The sequence below is a fragment of the Coenobita brevimanus genome, chromosome 23 (genome assembly GCF_032717465.1).
Source record: "Coenobita brevimanus isolate Jiangsu-jjx chromosome 23, ASM3271746v2, whole genome shotgun sequence".
NCBI classification, from domain to species: Eukaryota; Metazoa; Arthropoda; class Malacostraca; order Decapoda; family Coenobitidae; genus Coenobita; species Coenobita brevimanus.
Window position 1 is genome coordinate 2,332,660 of NC_136976.1, and position 24,841 is coordinate 2,357,500.

Below are 24,841 nucleotides of genomic sequence, written 5' to 3' on the forward strand. Positions count from 1 at the left end.
TGTTGTGGTGGTGGTGGTATTAGGGAGGCAGTGTGGCTGTGGTGGTGGTATTAGGGGGGCAGTGTGGCTGTGGTGGTGGTGGTATTAGGGGGGCAGTGTGGCTGTGGTGGTGGTGGTATTAGGGGGGCAGTGTGGCTGTGGTAGTGGTGGTATTAGGGGGGCAGTGTGGCTGTGGTGGTGGTATTAGGGGGGCAGTGTGGCTGTGGTGGTGGTGGTATTAGGGGGGCAGTGTGGTTGTGGTGGTGGTATTAGGGGGGCAGTGTGGCTGTGGTGGTGGTGGTATTAGGGGGGCAGTGTGGCTGTGGTGGTGGTGGTATTAGGGGGGCAGTGTGGCTGTGGTAGTGGTGGTATTAGGGGGGCAGTGTGGCTGTGGTGGTAGTGGTGATATTAGGGAGGAAGTGGCTGTGGTGGTGGTGGTGGTATTAGGGAGGCAGTGTGGTTGTGGTGGTGGTGGTATTAGGGGGGCAGTGTGGCTGTGGTGGTGGTGGTATTGGGGGGGTAGTGTGACTGTGGTAGTGGTGGTATTAGGGAGGCAGTGTGGCTGTGGTGGTGGTGGTATTAGGGAGGCAGTGTGGCTGTGGTAATGGTTGTATTAGGGGGGCAGTGTGGCTGTGGTGGTATTAGGAAGCCAGTATGGCTGTGGTGGTGGTATTAGGGAGGCAGTGTGGCTGTGGTGGTGGTGGTATTAGGGGGGCAGTGTGGCTGTGGTGGTGGTGGTATTAGGGGGACAGTGTGGCTGTGGTGGTGGTGGTATTAGGGGGGCAGTGTGGCTGTGGTGGTGGTATTAGGGGGGCAGTGTGGCTGTGGTGGTGGTGGTATTAGGGGGGCAGTGTGGCTGTGGTGGTGGTGGTATTAGGGGGGCAGTGTGGCTGTGGTGGTGGTGGTGGTATTAGGGGGACAGTTTGGCTGTGGTGGTGGTGGTATTAGGGGAACAGTGTGGCTGCGGCGGTGGTGGTATTAGGGGGGCAGTGTGGCTGTGGTGGTGGTGATAGTTGTACGAGGGGGAGCAATGTTGTGCTGGTGGGAGTGCCTGCATTGTGATGGTGGTAGTCATGAGGGTAGGAGGGGGATAGTGTGGTGAGAGTGAGGTTTGGGTGAAAAGGAGGAGGACAAGGGCATGTGACCCCATCAATCTTGGCACTGTACTCAGCCCACTTCTCGTTTCCTACCTACACATGAAAATATGTTAACTCACCAATAACTTAATAATGACACTGGAAGAAACTGACTTGAATGAGGCCGAAGTTAAATGAACCGCTAACACCAAAGCCTGTATTGTCGGTTAAGGAGGCTCCCTAACACCACCCTTGGTGATTTGTTTTGTATCTGGCTGGTTAATATTTTATACCTTACTTATGCTGGGTATGAATATATTAAAATCATTTATGTAACTGTGGGAAGGGGAGTAAGGTGAAATATGCAAAACAAGTTATTTAGGAAAAGGTGTTCAGGAGGTTGCTTAACTGAAAAAATGAACCCAAGACTTACCAGTGATCCTTTGGGTGCCATCCCTACACTCACCGTCAGTCACAAGAAATATATGAGGTGGACAGTGGCTTGGTTAGGTTGGGTTAAGTAACAGACACAGTACTGGGCAACATTTTTTTTTTTTTTTTTTTGGGGGGGGGGGGGGGGGGGCATAAGCTTCACAGTCTGTTCCCAAGGCGCAGCAGTTCTCTTACATACCATACACCTCCACGTCACCCCTTTAACACCCACCATCCATACCAAATACACGCTGAGGCAATCTTATACTGGGCTGGTATACTGGTATTGACGTGAGTATTTTTACAACACATCAGCGAGTCTTCTGGTAGATCAGTAAACTCGGCTTTATGAAATTTAAGTCCCTGTTCCCTGCCCCAGCCAGGATTCAACCTTGGGTCCATTAGGGCTGCAGGCCACCTCTCTACCAATTCAGTCACCATCTCCCAAAATCTTAACTATTTATGTTTTTCACCTGAAACAATTTTGTTCAACCTCTGTGGCTTCCTGTCCTCTAATGAATCCCAAATGTCAAGCTTTTCCATTTTACAGGCATCTCCCACTGTCCACTGCCTCACTGTATGATAATCTGTTTAATTCATATGATTTTACCATCATCCCATCCTATCTGATAATTCTCCCACTTATTTGAAATGTCCTTAAAAAAAAAAAAAAAAAAAAATGTTGTCTACTAGTCCACCATGGCAGCCACCTGCTAATGAACTGGAAAGGGTTCCAATTTTACTATGGGTTTTGTGTTACTGTAACATGTATGTTTTTCGTTTGCAGGTAAGGCACTGCTCTTGGTGTTTCCTTCAACCCATCATTCTGCTTCTGTGTCTGCTCTTCTTTCTTCCCATTTCTCCCTTTCCTTCCTGTCACTTTTAGTACTCTTCTTTCCTTAAACTTAAGGTTGGGTGGCAACCATACAACAGGATAATGGGGTGATGGGGAGCATATTCTAGTGGCCATGCTAAATGGGTGGAGAGACACACACGTGCCATTCATTCAGAAACCAAACGTCCACACTTTTACCCCGCCTTGCTGCTGTCAACCACAATGGAACATGGGTTCACTGCACTGGAAAACCCTGCAGGGGCAGCTGCTTTGGCTGCAGTTGATGGGTCTGCTCAGCCAGACAGACTGGGGTCGATCAACAACAACTATCATGACTGAATGTGTATTTAGGGAAGGGGTTGGGTAAGGTCACATAAAACTAACCTTTGATGACCACTTGACATGATCCCACAGAAACCATTTTTATAACATTCTCACCAAATGATAATTCTATCTCTATCTATCTATTGCCAGACGAGTCAATCCCGTTTGGGGTGGCCACAAACAAATCGCCTCCAAGTCGCCCTGTCCCCCGCCATTTCACTATAATTCACTATGTTAAAATTTAACTTGACAGCCCCATCCAATACAAGTACAGGTATTGTAAATTTGAGGGAACTAACACTTCAGCTGTACAGGTATCAATGAAATTTAGTAAGTAATTTCTCTGTACTTCCTGTGGATGTTAAAACATGAAAATGAATATTCCAAAAAAAAAAAAAAAAAAAAAAAAAAAAAAAAAAAAAAATGACAATGAGGATCTTACTGTAACTGAGACAAGAATGCAGCATGAGAAATAAACACATAAACCAAATCTCTGTAGCTCCCTAATTATCTACAGCTGACTGACCCTTTACAAGATGATGTCCAGGGTTGAATGGTTCAGCCAAAGGTTGATGTCTGCTGTTGAGTTCTTTGGTCAGGGATGTTTAGTGTGGTCACGCCGTCTCCATCATGACTTTTGGCCTGTTGGTGGTGACAAGGTTACAACTGCCTTGGGTCACACCGTGCAGGCTGGGTTAGATCACCTGTGAAGAGAAATAAGAGTAAGTCAAGCACACTGTCAGGGAAAGTAAACGGCAGTACAAGCTGCCAAAATTATAGGTGAGGAATAGTTTCCAAAATATCCCAACATTTTTCTACTACTAGTGCTGTACTGTAAACTGATGAACAGTAGCATATCAGTTTACTGATAAAAATGGAACTTTAACATGCAACTTTTCTGTTAATGTACTGTGAACTTAGGACCAATAAACATCAGCCCCTGGATTCACAGACAGAGATACCTTTACCAACACACAGTATTCACAAAATGTTTACCCCTATACATGTTATATCAGACCTCTGGTAACTTCATCAACAAAAATGAAAAAATAACCACTTAACGTTGTTACAGCCTTCGGTGCCTTTACACTGTTACCTTTGATATTTCAAGCAGGTATAAGTGTGACATCAAGAGTCTACTGGACAGAAAGTTGCTGGGCCAACATATGTTCATCCTTTACTCCTGGTACAGACACTCATCAGGCACGTGGTCAATGTAAATAATGAGCCCAATTAAGCTAAAGAAACTTGCTAGTAACACAGGTACTGTTTGAAATGGAAAACTTTAATGTGAGTCATCCAACCACTGTTCCTTTTTAATTTGCTTTGACATACAAGGCATTTAACAGAAAGGTCTGTGGGCTCAAGTATGTTGAAATAGTTCCAGATAGGCTAGCTGTCATGAATCACTTCAAAGAATGGGATAAAACAAATCAGAACACCATTCTCAAAGCTTCATTTTCATTAAATAAATTACAGAGGGTGTCCATAACTTGTTCACCTGAACATAATGCTTTAAAAATTTTGACTGTGTGAGATATCATAAAAAGAGTTTGCTGTTACTAATAAAGCAACTAATGTCTATCTATCTATCTATTGCCAGACGCCTCAGTCCCGTTCGGGGTGGCCACAAACAAATCGTCTCCACATCGCCCTGTCCCCCACCATATCACTGCCCTGCTCCCAACTCACACCCCCCTCTCTCATATACCTCTCTTCCCCATCCCTCCATCTCATTCTCGGCCTCTCCCTCCCTCTCCCCCCCTTTACCTCACTCATATACACTCTCTTCGTCAGTCTTTCACCCTCCATCCTTTCCACATGGCCAAACTTTTAAAAATATATACCCGCAAAGGGTGGCCGCAGACAAAACGCCTCCAAGTCGCTCTGTCACCCACCATTTGACTACCCTCCCTCCAACTCACCCCCTCCTCCCTCATATACCTCTCAACTCCATCCCTCCACCTCATCCTCGGTCTACCTCTCCCTCTCCCTCCCTCCACCTCACCTACATACACCCTCTTAGTCAGTCTTTCATTCTCCATTCTCTCCACATGTCCAAACCACCTCAGTGTATTTCTCCTAATCTTCTCAACCACATCCACATCCTCCCCACAGCGTTCCTTCACTTCGTCATTCGTCAACCTGTCACTCCACATGCTCCTCTCAAGTAACTCATTTCCACTGCTCTCACTCTTGACTCGTTCCCCTCTTGCAAGGTCCATGCCTCGCTTCCATACATCAGAGTAGGGATCACAATACTATCATGCAGTGACTTCTTAACTTCCATACTCACCTCCCTATTTCTCAACACTGCTTTCAGTGTACCAACAACCTTCCTTCCCTGCTGTACCCTTTCACGCACTTCATCCCCCAAAGTTCCATCCCTACTTATCACACTACCCAAGTACTTGAATGCACTCACATTCTCCATATCCTCACCATCCAACCTCACTGCACACTCTGTGACTTCATTCCTCTCAAACACCATAACTTTACTTTTGTTTACATTAACTTTCAGATTCCTCCTCCCACACACTGTCCCAAATTCATTAACCAAACCTTGCAACTCCCATTCATCTTCACTCAACAGTACTGTATCATCAGCAAACAGCAACACCGGAAGCTTCCAAATCTCACCCTCATTCATTAGAGCCACCCCCACATCCACTGCCCTATCCTGCACCTCCTTTACAACCCCATCCATGTATATATTAAACAGCCATGGAGACATCACACAACCCTGTTTCAGTCCCACATTGAGATCAAAGAACTCACTCAGCTCACCATCCACTCACACCGCAGCCCTAGCTCCCTCGTACATACTCTTCACAGCACTCAACAATTTCCCCTCCACTCCATATATTCTTAATACCTTCCACATACCTTGCCTATCTATTCTGTCATAAGCTTTCTCCAAGTCCATGAAGGCAGCATACACTTTCCTTCCCTTCTCTAGATACTTCTCCACTAAACATCTTAGAACAAATATCTGATCTACACACCCTTTTCCCTTCCTAAATCCCCCTTGTTCTTCTCCAACTAGCTCCTCTGTCATATGCCTAACCCTATCAATGAGTATTCTACCATATATTTTACCAGTCACACTAAGTAGGCAAATACCCCTATGGTTACCACATACTTCTCTCTCTCCTTTTCCTTTGTATAAAGGAACAATTATAGCTGATTTCCAGTCCTCTGGAACACGTTACATAAATGGGCAGAACTGGTTATTTTCAGAATTTAATAAAGAAAGGAATCCCGGGGTATGGACCTATAAGCTTCACAACTATGAGCCGATAGACGGAGGGTGGTTCGCTTAGTACCCATCCAGCAACATCCCTCTCACAGGAACTCTGGCCACTACTGGATTAAGATGAGAGTGACCAGCCTCACTCATCCCTAAGTGGCATTACATGAGCAATAAAACCCAACCACCCCTTGGATATAAACCTTCACAGGGTCAATCCGATTGGAGCACCATACTTACCCACTAAACCACCAGGTGTCAAAATTTGGTTATATGGTTACCACCCAGCATAGTAAATGGTTTCCTGGTGTACAGGAAACCTTTTGGTTTGTCACTCAGTGTAGAGTCACCCACAGGCAGAAGGAAGGGGAAAGAGTGAAGGAAAGAAAGACAGAAGAGGGAGTGTAAAGTTACCTGTAGGCAGAAGGAAGTGGAAAAAATGAAGGAAAGATAGACAGAAGAGGAAAGAAGGTTGAGAGGAAAGGGCAGACACCCAAAGCAGAACTACACTGAGTGAGTGAATGGTAAGCGAGAGTGATAATGGCGGTATGTTTAACACTGTGATTATAATAACAATGACGATGATGGTAGGAGAAATCCTGCCCTAGTGATGATAATGCCACCATTAACATCACAAAAGGAGCAATGAGACAACCATACAGTATTCCAGTTTTAATACTAAGCAACCACATCCAAAGCAGCAAAAACAAACACCCCAATAGGCAAACACCATCCGCTTGAAAACGGCACAAATGCTTTACTTCTCAAGCATCACAAACACTACTGGGGAATCCATCAATGCTGCTTTTGGTGGATGCAATATTTTCAGCATTCATATACATTTGATGCTGTATAATTATTTATTCTGAGATACTGTATTCTGGATATGCATAGTAATACAGTACAGTGATCTCCTGGATATCACACACTTATTTATTGCCATTTTTGTTATCACTCCAAGCTGAAAATCTGCATTCCTGCTGTTAATATGTATTTTTGGACTAAAAAAATTATCACACAACTAAGCTGGTTTCTGCCTAAAGTGATGGTGTAAAATCTGTGGTTTGTGATGGCTTTGAGGGACTGAAGGATGAGGTCCTACTCGAGGAGTTAATACCTGGTGGTGGAGACCACTACCTCTCCATCCCCTGGCCTCAAAACCCCTTACCTCAGGCCCATCTCAGGTCTCTATATGGTTTGTGTTTCTTCCTTACTGAGCTCTTTTCACTGTTTTCTATTACCCTAACCATACCTCTGTGTGTTTCAGATACTTAACATACCTGCCCTTGGGTGGGAAAGAGGTCCAGATGATGACGATGATAAACAGTATAGATGTATTTACTGGGTTTAAACTGTTGTAAAAGGGAGTGCCCAGTACAAATTAGGGTATATCCCAGAGGTTCTGTCCTTTTGTTATCACGTAAACTCATTATAATACACTTGGCGCAGTACCAATTACATGCAATAACCAAGGGATCACTGTACTAGGAGATATATAGTACTGTAATACCCGTGCTATACCTGGTTATTCTTTCCCAAACTATACTATCAATGGTGGGATGAGTGAGGCAGGTGTAGTTGTAGTATTAGTTGTAGCCCCAAGTTCATCTGAAACATGAACCCGGTGGACTGCAGGCTGACAAATGCCCTTCTCTGACAGTCCACCATCGTCCCCTGTGACCTACAATTTAGCACGACCCACGAAAGGACCATAAACAGTCCACCAACCTCCCCTGTGACCTACAATTTAGCATGACCCACGGAAGGACCCCGTAACCTCCCCCCTGATATACTCGGCCATTTTGTCAGTAATGCCCCAGGTCTTCCACTCCTTGTCGAACCCCCCCAGGGTGCCATATCCACCAAGGTAGCCATTGATACGAGCGGCAACGTGGCTCTTTATCAGCTCCTCGCCCGGGTCGATGTCGAGGGCGTTGATGAGCTGGGGGTGGCGCTGGAGTATGTATTTCTGGTGGTAACTGTGGGTGGAGGACATAGTGTGACCCTTCCATGTTCAGCAGCAAAACAATGAACATGAGATTTTTTATGTTCTTTATCAAAACAATGAACACGATATTCTTTTATGTTCATTATATATTAAGGAAAAAATAAATAAAATAAAATGCTGTAAAAAACTTTTCTAACTCTGTATGACAATGTTATCTGAAATGCAAAAATAATCTGTCTGTGGGTGACTCTACACTGAGTGACAAGCCATATGGTTTCCTGTACACCAGGAAACCATTTACTATACTGAGTGGTCACCATATAAGCAAATTCCGGCGCCTGGTGGTACAGTGGGTAATTAAGGGGCTCCTATCGGATTGAGCCTGTGTAGGTTTATATCTGAGGGGTGGTTGGGGTTTATTGCTCATGTAATGCCACTCAGGGATAAGTGAGGCTGGTCATTCTCATCTTAAAAGTCATGACCAACTTCCCTAGCCCCGGGCTCCTGTCCTCCTCATGGAATAACACTGGATTAGATGATGTATGTACTGTATGTAAATCCTAAACCTACCCTATCAAGATCATCCTATGGTGGGCGGAGAACAAAGTGAGATCCCGTTATGTTCATCACCACAACAGTCCAAATCTACCTCCATAAGATTGGATTCCATTAATTACCTAAATGTCTTGAGTTATTCTCTGGACTGACAACACGGGATCCAGTTATCATTATTATTAAAACAATGTCCTAATTTAACTCCCTCAGATCATGCTTTTAATTATCAAAAATGTCCCATGCTATTTTTTTAATCATACAACATCTTAACAAAATTATACTCCATTACAGAAATTCCTTATTTAACGCTTTCACTTAACACATTTTATCACTTTTCATTTAACACACCACTGTTTATTGTTAAGTTGCCAGCTGTGCAATGAAGGGACCAAGCTGATAAAAGTTACACATGCACATATCTCAATACAGCATATCAATTTTTTTCTAATTAACTGTACCGGTATGTGGATTTTAACATCCAATACACACGGATATGTCCTATCACAACATATACTCCACTCGGACAATTATTCGTAGTCTTGAATTTACTTTTTTCGTTTATCACCAGTTCGTCTTCCCGGATCACAGTCCTAATTTAACACAACAGCCTTGAGGAACAGATCTAGTGTTAAGTGAGGAATTACTGTGCATTCTTGACCTAAATCTTCTCTTCTAACTCCAGTCTCTTCTTCATAAATAAAACAATCTTATCTCAACTAACCCCAATCCCTGTCTTTATGTTTATTATCAGAACAATTTTGTAATCCAACCCATTCCCTGCTATTCAAAGGAGTGGAAATGAGTCACATGAGAGAGAGAGAGAAACACGAGTCATTCCAATCTTGACAGTTGAAGATGTTCTGGTACATCAGCCCTCACTGTGGTACACATTTCATATGAACCTGGAGCTGCTGCTGCTGCTACTACTACTACTACTACTACTACTACCATACTACTACTTACTACTATTCCTACCACTGCTACAGTACTAGTCCTCATTATAAGTCAGGCAAGAATATCACAACTTTTTTCAAACCACTGATACTGTTAACAGGGGAAAGTGGTATATCAGAATCACAGGCAGCAGAGGAATTTTTATTTTTTATTACCACTGTGGATGGAAAGCGGTCAGTCTGAAGGTATACTAATTTTATGTCCTTGCTATCTGATGGCAGGTTTGTCTGCTTCTGGTACCATTATAATAAAAAAATAAAATAAAAAAATAAAAAAAATGTGAGGGGTTTAGTGGAATCTGTTTCTGGCCCATCATGACAAATAATTTCTTCAAAACCAAGAAAACTGTCTGGAGGTATCAAGAACAATCTTAAATCAATAAATAAACCACCATATTCAAGGAGTTAATAGCAAAGGGGGACACTGAAAAGGAGTTACCCGGTACATGTAATTATAATGAGAACTTATTGGGGGGGGGAAAAAAAAAGGTGGGAAGGGGGGTGTTGCACTCACTCTTCGGCCTCGTAGAACTTGTCGATGGGGATGATGGAGGTGGTGATGGGTCGGGCGCGTTGGCTCTGCTGCTGCTTCAGTGTCTCCTCCGCCAGACGCTTCTGTTCCTCATCATGGTAGAAGATGGCCGACATGTACTGAAAAAGGAATGAATGTTAGTAAATTAGACACTGACTAGGAGTGTGTATGTATGTGAATGGGAGGGGGAGACCATGAATGAGATTACTGTAAAATGAAGGACTGCCAGTAAATGAGACTGACTAGGAGTGTGTATGTGATGGAGGGGGAGGGGCAGACCAAGCATGAGAAAACTGCAAATTGATAAGGTGTTAGTAAATGAGAGGCTGACTAGGAGTGTGTATGTGAGGTGGAGGGCGAGAAGGGGAGAGAGAGACCAAGGATAAGATGGCTGCAAAATGATAAGCTGTTAGTACAAGAGAGACTTACTTGGAGTGAGTACACGTGAGTTAAGAGAGGCAAGAGATCACGGAAGATAAGGAGGATTGGAATGGAGTGATATATGAGAGGGGTGTGTGAGCTGGAGGGGGAGCAGCCAAACAGAAGAGGTCAGGATAACATGGAGGGATGGGGTGGAGAGGTATATGAGAGAGGAGGGTGTGAGTTGGGAGCAGGGCAGTGAAATGGCGGGGGACAGGACAACATGGAGGCGATTTGTTTGTGGCCACCCTAAACGAGATTGAGGCGTCTGGCAATAGATAGATAGATAGACTTTGTTGTGGCTAGCCCTTACTATCTTAAAAAATTAGTTTCAATGAAATACATGAAAGAGATAAGGTGAGATAGCAATACCTAGTGCTGCTGTACTAAGGCCTTTATATACAGTGATTTAGTAATAGGATGAACTGTATAATCAGTGAGGAGTCTTTACAAAACCCAGTATACATCTATAGTTGTTATATATATGGCATGTCACTGTGTGTTATTAATATTAGCTACTGCATATTATATACCAGGGATACGGGTCTGGAGAGAAAGAATGCTAGGGATGGAACCGCGTGGAGAGCTCCTATTAAGTGATCAAGTCCGACACATACAGGCACGTTGGAACCTTTATAAACAAAACCAAAAACTTGCTCTAAGTGACGGGATATAATACTCACTTGGCGTGTGCACTTGGAGGTTGGGTCGTGATACTTCCAGAACATGTCCAACAGGGCGGCGTAGCTGGTCTGCTCTGGGTCGTAATCAATGTCCACCGTCTCAGTGTGGTCGCCCCTGGAAACACAGACATAATTGTTAATAGTAATGCATATGGATAATCATCTTTTACCACCATTCCTCTTACTATAATTCTACTTCAAACAGTATGTATATTTGTATGTACTGGCACCATATGTATGTGTATGTACAAGTATACTGTATATGTATGTATGTATATATGTACAGGTAAACATGCATGTATGTATATGTAGATGTGGTCACCCCCAGGAAGACTGGTCGTAAATTTTGTTGCAATATTCATCTTTTCATCATCATTCCTCTTACTATATTCCTACTTCAAACGGCAAGTATGTATGTATGTGTGTAAGTATGTATGTATGGTACCAGGTATGTGTGATATGGCAGCTAAGACAGGTGGCCAGAACAAGTACAAAATCTTGGAAATTATTAAACTGAGAATTCCATTCTTGATAGCGTTCATTATTTTATTGTTCTGTTTGTGCTTCTGGATCCTTCCCACCATAAATACGGTACTTATCAGATGGGGACTGGGAGGATGATGATGATGATGATGATGACAATAATGATGATGTCAGACTCTCATTCTCCATCCAATCCACACGATAAACTCAGAAGCTATAATGTCTCTCCCCTTCATTCCTCCATCTCATCCTTGGTCTCCCTTTCTCCTTCTCTCACATACTCCCTTAAGGCCGGTTCACACAAGCAAAATCGCGGCCATTTTTTGCCGGAATTTGCTCCCCGGTAGAAATTCCGGCTGCTTTTTTTTGCCGGTATGGAGAGACTGACATGTCGGCCTTTTTTTTTGCCAGAATCGGGAGAACAAGGCCGGGCCAATTTAAATGGATGCACTGAACAAGGCAAAGCTCTGGGAACGAAGATGAATAAGATATCTTGTGTATTTACACTACTACAGTACTACTACTACTCTCACTTTAATGTTCATGCCAGTTTGGGTGTCTGGTATGACCATGAGTATAAAAGAATGATTATTTAAGTAAGAGTTAAAGGTATACACAAGGAATCGTATACGTGATTTTATGCTTAAGAAAATTTATGCATATGGCCCCTGAAGCCACTGGAAAGCTGAGTGACAGTAAAGGCTTGTTCACACGAACTAAATTGCGGCCGTGAGGGTTCATCTTGAAGTAGGCGAAGTGCAAATGCAAGAGCTGCACACCTAGTACAAGTACGGTGGTCCATCTTTGTTTGTAAACACTGTTGATGCATTTCTGAATCTGCAGTCCTTGTACGTGTGAACACCTTTCCGGGAGAAATGCCCAAACTGGCATTCTTTGCCGTGATTTAGCTTGTGTGACCAGCCTTTGTAGTCAGTCTCTCAATGGACTCACAGGATATTCCTCCATGTCATCTTTGGTCTCTCCCTCCCCCTCTTCTAGTCAGTCTCTCATTCTCCAACCTCTCCACACGGTAAACTCACAAGTTACGATACGTTGGGTTGACCTTGGAGCCGCCAGCAAAGCCCGCCCTGGTGCGTATTACCCCCGGGGCGGCCCCAAACTGCGCCTCCGGGAACCAGAATCATGCCATCCCAAACGTGGCCTTCTTCGTCGCCATTGTCGGCTCCAACAGCTCTGAGGTTCGTACACCAAGGTTCATCTGTCAAGTGAACCAATGTGTAATCTACCGACAGGGTCTATCTACCTCTGGCCAGACACATAATCTTGAAAGGGGTGGCTGTTTGTTGTTTTACAGGGAGGGGCACTAACCCTCCACCAACCCACCTCTTGACACATAGGGAACAATGTCTACCAATCGCTTAAACTATTCCGTCACTAACATTAGCTACTACACGAATGTTATTTGACAAACTCAGTTCTTGAATTTGGCTCTCTGTTATCTTTTGTCTTTTCTTAGTGGGAAAAATTTTGCTGGCTTCTGGCCTTGGGTTACATCTTCCTTGCATTAAAAAAAAATAATAATAATAAAATAAAAATTTTAAAAAACCATAAAAATACAAAACCTTCAATTTCTGACTTTCAAAGAGCTGGTTGTCATGTTTTCAAATTTGAAATTAGTCAAGATGGACTCTCCCAATGACTGGGTAAGACTGGAAATTGGAATTGATTAGGCTTGAATGACACGGATCTACTTTAGGTTAAGTGGCATTGGGGTAGGTTAATGCCTAAAATGGCTTGAAAATCATTTGTTTTTTACTTTCATCATTAGGAAAAAAAAAAATACTAGGCTAGAGTTCAATGTTTACAAAGCCAGTAAACAATACACTATATTTGAGGTAGCAGAAGCACATTATCAAACCAGTACTTCTTCCTGATAGTCTGTTATATTTTTCTGATTATTTCTTGGGTGGTAAGTAAACAAGACATGCAAAATTTATTTCCCCCGTTGTTTTTAGCTGTTCCTCTGCGTCAACTCATTTGATTTGTCAAGTGTAATGGTGGAAGGGACTATCCTAACATAAATCTTTCATTAAACCTAACCTAACCTAGTTTAACTGTACCTAATAATTCAATCCAACCTAACCTAACCTAATCCAACCTAACCTAGCATCCAGCTGGGAAGTTGGGAAACAAAATCCACCTTTCAGTACACTAAGATTCTTCCACTGCTGTCAACAAACAACTGCAGGTACGGCTTAAGGTACTGTATGTGATGATAAAAAGTGGGAATATTTCAGTAGGAAGAAGTAATTTACCATCCAGAAAAAGTCAGGGAAATACAGAAAATGAACTGGACGAATATGAACTGAATTGGTCATGTCCCTCTATTGCCTCAAATAAGGTGTGTTTTACCAGAGCCTAACCCATATTTAAGACACCACAATATCTCACTTATTTTTTTATTTAGAGAAGAAAAGTATGATGGTTGACTTACAACTGTACAATGAAGTGATTTACGATAATATTCCACCGAATTCTGGTGTTATGGTTGTGTAACATTTACTTTCGTTTTTAATATCCTAACCTTACTAATCTAACCTAATTAATCTAATCTAACCTAACAAATCTACTCTAACCTAATTAACCTAATCTAACCTATAATCTACAGGAACTACCCTATGGCCTATGTGCAAAGAAAAAAAAATGCTTAATACTGGAAGCTCGTCCACAGAATACGAGTGTCATTGTGAAATGCATGATTACGTTCCCATGACCCATATCTTTCTCTCTCTCTCTCTCTGGATTATTCTATGAACTTTTCTCTGTGTTAGAGGTATATGATAAATCATGTACTTCTCTCCATAAAATAAATTAGTAATATCACCCTGAGGCAACAATAATAAACCAAAACAATTAGGTCATCTTGAAGATAATACAAGGCCAGAGGTTGTGATAAACCTCACAGCGTATAAGTTTACAAATATTACATTGCTACACACGAACAATGTCACTAAAAAGACAGCAAAAGCACTTACGTTTGGTCTCAGGAAGGAGTGAAGTTGTCTAATGATATTCATCAAATACTTGGAAAGACCCGACTGATGTAACACTTCCTCACTTCGGAATTCGTCTCTCTCTCTCTCTCTCTCTCTCGCTCGAGTCGCTGCGGACGTTCCGGACTGTATATAGTAAAATACGTAAACATTTTCTTTGTTTTTTACGGTAATTTATGGCAAGATATATCATATTTGATGAAAAAAATAAATAACAAGCGAATTTTACGTGTTACTGAACACAATGTATTGCTTTATTGTTTGCGAAACCCATAAAACCCCCCAAACCAATCACGTTTACTGTGGCTGTACTTTCTCTATTCCCATTCATAGCTTTCAAATTATTCTTTCCATCTGGTCCTTACTTCATCCCCATGGGTTAATAATCTATCACCTACATCCTTCACATTTCTTTCCGCTTTCACTTCTACATTTCCGCACCTCTTTCCAGAATAACTTCCTATTTTCAGAGTAGTTTGTATTCATTTTTCTCCCTAGATCATCATTTACCTCCCTCCTTATTCCTATTCACTAGTCTCTTTATGTGTTTCTTGCTCTCAATATATTCAGTTATTTCAATTGAACTCCTGTCTTGTAACCACTCTAGCCACTTCCTCTTTTCCTCCACTGCTCTCCTAATAATGATGATAAATTCTGGACACTGGATGCTATCAGGATGTTGCTACTCATTCTACCCTAGAGTGGGAAAGGAGGTCTAGATGATGATGATGATGTAGAGTACAACCCTTAAGTGTGGGGAGGCTCCTCACATACAGCTCAACGAGGTGGAGTCAAAGGTTTTTCGTCTCATCAACTCTCCCCCTCTTACTGGCACCCTTCAGCCTGTCTCCTTGCCACACGGTTGCATCTTTATCTCTGCTATCGCTACTTCAATGGTCACTGCTCCTCTGAAATGTCCGCTTGCATCTATCCACCGTTACAGTGGGCGTGTAGCACCCATCTAGCAACAAACTCTCATCCCTTTTCAGTCCAACTCTCTAACACAAGAGTTAACTGATACTCCCACTCCTTCATGTATGCAACAAGTCGGCTCTGGAACTGTCTCCCTCCCCTACTGCCTATGACCTCCTGTCTTTCAAATGCAGTGTATCCTGGCATCTTGAAATGAACAGATCTTGAATTTGGCTCTGTTATCTTGTTTCTGTTTTTTCGTGGAGAACAATCGGCCTTTGGTTCCTTCTTCTATCTATCTATAGCCAGACGTCAAAATCCCGCAAAGGGTGGCCATTTGTCTTTGAGTTAGTTGCTTTTTATGGGGAGGGGCACTAACCCTCTGCCAACCCACCTGTTGACATGTAGGCAACAAATATGGGTTGGTTATATGGTTACCACCCAGCACTGTACAGTAAGTGGTTTCCTGGTTTACAGGAAACCATTTGACTTGTCACTCAATGCAAAGCCACCTGAAAAGTAAAGTAATAAAAAGTGACAGGAAAGATGGAAGAATTCAAATGAGAGAAGGGCAGATCCAGAAAACGAATGAGAGGCGAAGGATGAAGTGGGCAGCAATGAAGGATGAAGTGGAAGGAACAATTTTGTGGGCTGTTGGCCTTTGGTTCCTTCTTTCTTGAATAAAAAAAAAATCACCTTTTCAGTATCAGCATGTCTTATAAATCTTTCTGATATTAGCAAGCCTGTATTCTCACTGATAAAGGAAGCTCCCTATCACCTTTTTCTTAGCAACTTATTTTTGGATACTGTTGGTTAATATACCTTTGCCATTATTCATCTGCAGTATGGTGATATTAGAAGGATTTATGTAACACAGAAGAGGAGAGTACAGTCTAATAATCAAAATAAATCACTAAAGAAAACGTTTTAGGGAGCTTCCTTAACTGACGAGAAAATGAGACCCAAACACTTAAGTTTGTATTTGTCGGGAAACAAAGCTCCCCAACACCTCTTCCTGATCGATTTATCTTTTACAATGAACGGCTAATACCCTCTTGTATGTTATTTACACAGAGTATGGTGGCATTGGAAAGATTTAAGTGACACAGTAAAGGACAGTGATGTGTTATACTCAAAATAAATTGCTTGTGAAAAGGTGTAAGAGAGCCTGATGCTTATACAGGCCTCAGACACTTATTATCCAGCTTATAACACACCTTACACCTCCAGTAACCCTTTCTTTCAGTGCGATGGTGAATCGTTGTTATTCTGCATATCTATCTATGTATCTATCTTGCCACTGCTATAATACACTGTGGTTCATGTGACAATCCAGTTCTTGTGTGTTGTAGGGATGGCTCAGTCAACTTAGCAACAACTTTTTCCATAACCCATCTGATACATTCTAGTGTCTATTTTTTCCATCCACTGACTCCTATCCATCTCCTGCCAGACACCTTAATCCCTTTTGGGGTGGCCACAAACAAATCGCCTCCAAGTAGCCTTGTCCCTTGCCTTTTTTCTGCCCTCCCACCAGCTCACACCTCCCTCTCTCATATACACAGATTGCAAAGTTGAATAATAATGTTAAGAACCTGCCTAACTGTCCTCATTGCTACTAAAAGCTGACAGAGCAACTTCCATAACACACAAGTGTGGAGAGTATAATACATGAAAATCTGATAACTTAGAACTGGGGTAGTGAAGGAACGGCCTACAATAATATAGATATACTGTACATAATACTTAAGTAAGGCCTGATATTACACTTATTCTGGGGTAGATAATACAAGATAAAAAATGGATTATTATACTCCACACCAACCAGCTTGTCTATGCAGCTGTACCCTTTCAGTCAGCATTTGAGACTCATGGAAGGCTGATGTGCAAGTAATAAATAAATATGAACATAAAGCTGTGCCCTATTAGTCACCATTCAAGACTCATGGAAGGTCTATGTGCAAGTTATAGATAAATATGATACTGTATGCCACACTTCACCACTTTATTAACGCAAAAGAAAATCACCTTAACGTACAGTATTAGTCGTCCTGCCAGTAAGTGACTCTTTGGACACACTAGCTGGTATGGAGTATATAGCAGTGTGTGGCCAGCATATACTGTATATATAACAACCCAGTCTGTCTTATGGTCTAAATATCCTTACCACCCCATCATTTTACTATCCAGTCAAGCTAGTTAGGGAGTATAGAAGAGCATTCATAGCATTACACTTCATTACTCTCAAACCATCAACCCTCCAACCAGATACAATATGTCTTTATATTAAATTTCAGCCATCTCATCATTTCACTCAGCTTGCAACAATTGTTTTAAAATATTGAGGTTAGAAACAGCCTTGATAAACCCCCTTTAATACATAATATCCTTCCAAGTTAAATACAATCTATAATACACGAGGCACTTTCTAAATACAGTACAAGCACCTAGAAGCAAGAATAATAAATGAAATATAAATGGAAAAATAAGTAAACAGTTAGTGCCTTCAGATTAGGTATAGTTGTCTGGTCCTCTTTTTCTTTTTTTTTCTTTTTTTCTTTTTTTTTCCTGGTCCTTCTTTTTATTATCAATCTGGCTAATATGGGATGCTATTTATTCTGTTTTGGTAATAGGTCAACAGGATAATCACTCACAAACCATCAGCAGCATTACTCTACATTTCACCACATATCGTCACTCTTCAAAGTTGGCAAATCATCACTCTACTGTTAATCACTCTGAAATCATCACTACTCTTAATCACTCTTCAGTCATTACTCTACACAAACATCACTAATCCCTTGTTTCAACCCTCTTCAATACTGCAATCTACTCTTTATAACTCAAACATCATCACCATATTACTCCACCCCACTCTTAAATCATTACCCTACTCAAACATCACTACTCCTTGTTTCATCAATCTTCACCACTGCAATCTAGTCCTTAAATTTCAAACATCATCACCATATTACTGAACTTCATCACTCAAAAATTATTGCTATACCTCACCCACCATCACTCACTAACCATCACAGAAATCATCATTAAATCTAGTTGCATTGAGGCTAAGGCAATCACTTCTTTTTTTGACAAACTTTAAAAATTATCACATCCTACACAACTCCCTCAAGATTTACTTTAGGTTAACACTGGGTAATTCTGGTCAGCTAAGAAGATGCATATAAGCTAAGGTATTGACTCCTATAGTTGGTTCATTTAACTTGGTCAAGATATTCCACCTTCTACAGCATAGGCCTATTTCACATAATTCAGTGACACAAAAAGGTACTGCCATGGCTCTACATCCTTTCCATAGCTCTTCTTCATGATCAGGACTATGACTACACTTCAACAATCACAAGGGAAAGATGACAATTTTAGGCCAAGTTAAAAATGAAATGAGCATAGCATTTATGATCTAACTTTTGTAACTCTGCCATTCAAGCAACATGTACAAGAGGCAGAAGTGAAGATACTGCTGCCATCTTGATTATTCTTGCTACCTCCAGACAAATTATTTAACTTAGGATGAATCTTTGTCAATTATGTATGAAGGGTATACGTAACCCTTCCAGTTAAGCGAGTCTCCCCGTAAAAAAAAAAAAAAAAAAAAAAAAAAAAAAAAAAAAAATCTGGAAGTAGCAAGAATGAACTAAAAGAAAACTAAAACAGTACAATAAATCTGATAAAGAAACAAACCTACTACACAGCGTCACACACAAACATCACAGCAATAATTTTTTGTATGTGTCTTTGGGTTCGTCGTAGTATCTCCTCTTCAGGGTACGATATTTCCCCTGCATGAGAAGAAAATCTGGAACAGGAATGAACCCTCTACACACAACCAACACCGCACATCTTTCGTAAGTCTCACCGGGCTCGTCATCATATCTCTTCTTCAGCGTACGATATTTTTTCAGCACAAGAAAAAAAGATTTGATTCAGCAACAAACCTTCTACACACCGACACACTGAGACATCACTGTGCATCTTTCGTAAGTCTCTCACTGGGTTCATCGTAGTATCTCTTTTTCAGCGTGCGATATTTCCTCAGCATGTACAGGGCCTCGATCTCCTTGATGACGAACTCCCCCCGTTTGATCATCATCTTGATCTGCTCCGGGTCTGTCTCGTGACGGTTTTTGATGAAGGCTTTTTTGAGTTTCTCCCGGAAGTACACATAGCCCATGGGGTACTCTCGGCCCAGGTGGAGAAGCTGTGGGGATAGCCTTACTTAGGGAGGAAATTAGAGGTAGTCCTTGTTGCAGTGCCTACTGCACTTGTTTTACCTTAACCTGCCCCAGATTTTCGTCCTTTTGTATCTTATTTCATGAAGCACAGTGGCAGAAAGAGACAATGCAATGGATATATGTCCTTCCACAGCACTTTTTTGTAACTTGCATCATATTGTAGTGTTTATCTACTGTTACAACTTGGCATTCATGATGGAGCATTGTAATTTTAGGCCAATTAGAGTGAACAGGCTATAATATTAATGGTGCAACTCCAGCCTCATCTGAATGTGAACCCAATGGACCGCAGGCTGTAGTTCCCCTTCTCCTGCACTTCATCATCCTTCTTTGACGGAACAGGGATGGAGCATTTTTATGATCAGGCAGCAGAGCCACCCAGTCTTGTTGGTGCCAAAATGTGAAGGCATCTCTCTCCAGCAACAGTCCTCATTCTAAGTTGGGGATGCATTCCAAAATGTCAAATTTGGTACACAGTGGCAGGGACATCCATCAACCACTCACTTGGTGCAGTGTTATGTTTACATGAGTCTACAATGACTGACAAGCCAAATCTATCTATTTCACTCTATCTACAGCCAGACACCTTAATACCAATCCCATACGGGAGGGCCACAAGCAAATCACCGCAATGTCATCCTGTCCTCGGCCCTTTGGCTGCTCTCCCTCCAACTCACACATTCCTCTTTCATATATCTCTCCATCCCTCAGCTCATCCTTGGTCTCCCCCTCACCCTCTTTCTCTTTATCTTACACACTCTTCCAGACAGTCTCTTTCTCCATCCAAGTATATGAATATGTGGTGTGGTATCCATATAACCACCAAAGGGCAGCTGGTGGAGTAATGGGATAAGTTGCTCCAACCAGATGCAGTCCATTGAACTTTAAAACAGAGGGATGGCTGGGGTCTGTATAACATTACTGGTAAAATATTGTACAGCATGGCATCACTGAACACAATGAAAATGAAAACACTGAACTAATGAACATTTCTCTCTCTCTCTCTATCCATATGTGCAGTTGCAAGCATGGGTTCCTTTTTCTCTTTAACAAGCACTTCACAGCCTGCTCAGCCCTTGCTCAAATGAGAACTGTTTCTGGACTGTGCTTACCTTCGCTCAAAACCAACAATTTATGCATTGACGTGGGGGCAGGTGCTTCATGGCTCTAGCAGGATGTTCAGCTATAAAACCAATGGGATCAATTAGGGTCAAATTACCCCTTTAAAAAATGTCAGTCCATTTGAAACTGAACAGACCCATCAGTGGCTCAGCTGCAACCATCCTGCAAGGTTTCATCAAATTCCTTTTTCCTGTTCTGGTTGTGCTACATGGGCAGAGAAACACCCAAGATTATAGTACTGTACAGTTTATAGGAAAGGAATTAGACATCGAGTTCAACTTTATCAGCAACAGTGGAGAAACAAAAAAAATCATACCATTTATGTAAAACAGAAATTGTGGAGGGGGGAAAAAAAAAAAAGTCTGATTGTACCGGACTGCATGTGTTAGAAGTATAATGCTGTCTGGTACCAAGATGGGACACTAAAAGAGGAGGACAGTCATTGGCCCAAATATACAGGGTTGTTTATCATTAGTGCATCCTTGAGTGACAGGCCTTGGGGAGGTTTCGTACTGAGAATTATGAGCTGAGAGGAAGAACAGTACCTGAATGTATTAAAGTTTTAGTAAGAAGAATTAGACTGGGATTTGGAGGGCATGAGGAGAGGATGGAGGATGACATCTGGATGTGGAAGGTGAGAAGTGTGAACCTTGAGGGTAGACTTTCAAATGGCAGACTGAAAAAGACTTGGAACGAGGTCAGAGTACGACCTCAGGAAAAAACAAATGAATAGCGGGGCTGCTAGAGATCAAACAGCATGAAAAACACCCATCTGGTGACCAAGATTGACGAATGCAAGCATGTTGGAACGTTTATAAACATGAACGAACAAGTACAAACACAACCACCATCACTCACATTTTTATATAGCTGGATAACTTGGGGCCTGAGTGACATTGTGGCTCACTGTGTGTTGGTGCTGCACTCTCACCCTGTGGGGAAACAAATAAATACATAAAAATTGTAAGAAAATCAAGAAGAGTCGTTTCCTTTCCTGACAGCTCTCATCAACCTCAGAACATGAATGAATACATACTTTTACTAAAATACCTATTTAAGTTCTTTCTAGAGCCTGATAAATTTTCAGCAAATATTGTAAAAGACCTCTCAGAGTGACGAGGCTAATACTGATTTTATATACAGTACTTGAGTTTAAGCTCAAAATACACTTTAATTCAGTGAATGATTATTTAAACTTTATCTGTGCCTGCCCTCCTCTCTTCCTGTTTCTCCCATCTTTCATGTTACTTCTTATTGCTTTTCTTTCCTTTGCAGGTGGCTTTACATTGAGTAACAAGCCAAATGGCTTCCTGTAAACCAGGAAACCATTTACAATGCTGGGTGGTAACCATTTAACCAAACCATACGTGCTCCCTACGTGTCAGCAAGTGGGTTGGTGGAGGGTTAGTGCCCCTCCCCGTAAAACAAATAACTCAAAGTCAAATGGCGACCCCTAACGGGATTATGGCGTCTGGCAATAGATAGATAGATTAATTAAACATTATGATATACCCCCAAAAGGAAACACACCATTAGTTTAGGTTCCTTGGCTCATTTGGTTCTGGCATATTATGTAATGTATTTTGTAAGTTATGTTAAAAACTCCAAAAACCTGCCTTAAATTTTCCTTTTTTTCACATTAACTTACAATACTCCTAACCCTGACTCTTCACTCTCATCTCAGTATGATGGGAGTTAAATGCAGTAATAACTGCTACACATTCCAAATCTCACTCATAAACAGCCACTCAAACTCGAAATTTCCACAAACACTATCTCATTCTACATTCTAAATTTGAATCACAAACATGGCCACTTTAACTCAAAATTTCCACATACACTTTCTCGCTCTACACTCCAAATCTTAATCACATACGCAGTCACTCTAACTCAAAATTTCCACATACACTTTCTCACTGCACGCTCCAAATCTTTATAAAAAAAACACAGCCACTCTAACTTACAATTTCCACATACAGTTTTCACTCCACACTCCAAAAACCTTCCACATCTTTTGCCATGGATGGAAGTCATTAAATTGCTACTACAAACTTTAATCTCACTCACAAACACAGCCACCCCCAACTCAAAATTTCCACAGACACTTGCTTACTCCACTCCAAAAGCCTTCCACAACTTCACCCATTGCATCATGTACTGGGTTTGAGGGAAGGAATATTTTCTAGTAACAGACAGTGGTGTTCTCCAGCCGTTATCTTTCAGGATCTTCTAACACAGCTGGAATATATACAACAGAGCTGTCAGCTAATGTCACGCAGGTGCAGCTGATGAAAAAACGTATCATGCAGGCAGGGTACAACAATATCCCTAGTGATCTCTTTGCCTCCAGTTCTTTTGAGGTGATGAATATCTTTTCTGAATGTATATACAGTATGGCATTGTCCTGAAATCAAGTTTAATAGTGCAGGGCAAAATCATTACAGATTTTGCATACTCATCTGCAGAGTCAGATTTTCAAATGCAATGTGCACTGATACACTGATGATCGACTGTGCAAGGTGATACTACAGTATATCTACACTCACGGCCAAATGCCTTACGAGCGGATGGGGTTGCCAAAAGTGGATTCCCTCCCTGTCACACTGTCCTCTCACCAGACCACAATACATGCATGACCCGACAGTTTCCCTTGGTTAAAACCCCCGTCTACTTTTGGGCCTGTCTGCATGGGTGACAAAAATCCTATACTTGAAAACTGTTACTTCCCTTATGATACCGATATTATGAAGAAAAAATTTATTCCTCCCTATTACAACTGGTCTTACAACATCAGGTTTATGTTCAGATCATAGGACAGACGTTTTGATAACTTCACGGTAAATATTAATTAAGGAGCGTTAACACAAATTCTAAGTTGAAGTCCACAGTAAATATATTACCATTCATTACCCAACGTGATTTGCCGATATCACGTAATTAGGTTATTAATACTCACCAAATACTTTGATGTTAACTACGTACGATGCAGTTATGACCACGAGTTAATATCCTTGAAAGCTGGCAGCAGGCGGTTCCTCCCAGATATTACCTCTGTGAACTGGGAAAAATAATTATTGTTATTGTTGGTCAGCTGACAGGCCATGTGTTTCCCCCTGCCGGCCATTTAGAGAACTTCTGATCTTCGTTGCCTTGGTTACGGGGACGCTCAGGACAGACGTAATCAGGAAGTGCTGAACAAGACCATTTTACTTAACAAAGGATAACCACATCACTTATAATGCCGCCAAAAGCGAAGGTAAGTACACAAGGTATCGGGATCTTTCTATACGAGGCAATGATGCTCCTGAGGTTAATTATCACCGGAAAATTCGGAAAATTCTTGACGCCACCCAAATGTTATCGATATTTCTGCTGGTTTAGTGTCAGTTTTCATTATTGTTTTATTTCGTGAGGTATTTTGAGTTATTTCTATGATCTCTGGTTGTCAAGTAATTTAATGAAAAGTAAGTGTAGGTCTAGGTTACATTCCAAAAAAATATCCCGACAATGAATGTTGATTATTTACATACAGGGATGAGACATACAGTAGTAATAGTAGTAGTAGTAGTAATAGTAGTACCCATATTTTCATCGGGTAAGGAGGCTTCGTAACACCTTAGCGATTTATTTTCCAAACTACCCATTAACATCTATGCTTTATATATCTTTTTATTACATAGATTGCATAACACAAGAATATAGTACTGGAGAAGAATCAGGAATAAATCGGTAAGGAACAGGTGTTAGTCAGGTTCCTAACCACACAATACCGTCCCTAGTCACACTGGTGCCACCACGTGAAGGTGGCACCAATGTGACGAGAGAGAGAGAGAGAGAGAGAGAGAGAGAGAGAGAGAGAGAGAATAATATCGTGTTTTCCAAGACCTTTAGTGAGAGAATAAATTAATAAATAAATATATAAATAAATAAAAACATCTTACGTACGAGAGGAAAGGCATCGTACACTCTCTCTCTCTCTCTCTCTCTCTCTCTCTCTCTCTCTCTCTCTCTCTCTCTCTCTCTCTCTCTCTCTCTCTCAATAAATAAATAAATAAATAAATAAATAACAG

General features: G+C 41.5%; 3 protein-coding genes across 5 annotated transcripts in view; 1 reads left to right on the forward strand and 2 right to left on the reverse strand.

The window, feature by feature from the left end:
* Positions 1–6,555: 6,555 nt before the first annotated feature.
* On the reverse strand, positions 6,556–14,571 carry LOC145392823 (peptide methionine sulfoxide reductase-like). Of its 2 annotated transcripts, XM_080267109.1 has the most exons (6): positions 14,467–14,571; positions 12,511–12,689; positions 10,988–11,102; positions 9,867–10,003; positions 7,637–7,875; positions 6,556–7,577 (listed from the first exon to the last, which is right to left on the reverse strand). In XM_080267109.1, the coding sequence occupies exons 3-5, from the start codon at positions 11,030–11,032 to the stop codon at positions 7,644–7,646; spliced, it is 414 nt and encodes a 137-aa protein (XP_080123235.1). In that variant the 5' UTR covers positions 11,033–11,102; positions 12,511–12,689; positions 14,467–14,571; the 3' UTR covers positions 6,556–7,577; positions 7,637–7,643. The 2 variants fall into 2 exon arrangements, with proteins under 2 accessions (XP_080123235.1, XP_080123234.1); XM_080267108.1 differs by having other exon boundaries at positions 6,556–7,875.
* A 4,449-nt stretch (positions 14,572–19,020) lies between these two features.
* Positions 19,021–23,860, reverse strand: osi (electron transfer flavoprotein regulatory factor orsai). 2 transcript variants are annotated; one of them, XM_080267111.1, is made up of 3 exons: positions 23,821–23,860; positions 21,630–21,703; positions 19,021–19,615 (listed from the first exon to the last, which is right to left on the reverse strand). In XM_080267111.1, the coding sequence occupies exons 2-3, from the start codon at positions 21,666–21,668 to the stop codon at positions 19,379–19,381; spliced, it is 276 nt and encodes a 91-aa protein (XP_080123237.1). In that variant the 5' UTR covers positions 21,669–21,703; positions 23,821–23,860; the 3' UTR covers positions 19,021–19,378. The 2 variants fall into 2 exon arrangements, with proteins under 2 accessions (XP_080123237.1, XP_080123236.1); XM_080267110.1 differs by having other exon boundaries at positions 23,728–23,827.
* Positions 23,861–24,009: 149 nt separating this feature from the next.
* The window catches only part of LOC145393063 (dynein axonemal intermediate chain 7 homolog), a 17,221-nt gene continuing 16,389 nt past the window's right edge, over positions 24,010–24,841 (forward strand). The window contains exon 1 of the mRNA XM_080267401.1: positions 24,010–24,027. Within this exon, the coding sequence (XP_080123527.1) occupies positions 24,010–24,027 (18 nt within the window). The remainder of the gene's footprint in view (positions 24,028–24,841) is intronic.

What these genes read in the sequence shown, in the direction of transcription:
- LOC145392823 (XM_080267109.1), bottom strand. Translation starts at nt 11,032, where the DNA reads ATGTTCTGGAAGTATCACGACCCAACCTCCAAGTGCACACGCCAA. An exon ending in CCTCCAAGTGCACACGCCAA is followed by an intron (nt 10,004 to 10,987) that starts GTGAGTATTATA and finishes TTCCTTTTTCAG; the next exon opens with TACATGTCGGCCATCTTCTA. An exon ending in AAGTTCTACGAGGCCGAAGA is followed by an intron (nt 7,876 to 9,866) that starts GTGAGTGCAACA and finishes CTCCACCCACAG; the next exon opens with TTACCACCAGAAATACATAC.
- osi (XM_080267111.1), bottom strand. Translation starts at nt 21,668, where the DNA reads ATGTCACTCAGGCCCCAAGTTATCCAGCTATATAAAAAT. An exon ending in TTATCCAGCTATATAAAAAT is followed by an intron (nt 19,616 to 21,629) that starts GTGAGTGATGGT and finishes CTATCCCCACAG; the next exon opens with CTTCTCCACCTGGGCCGAGA.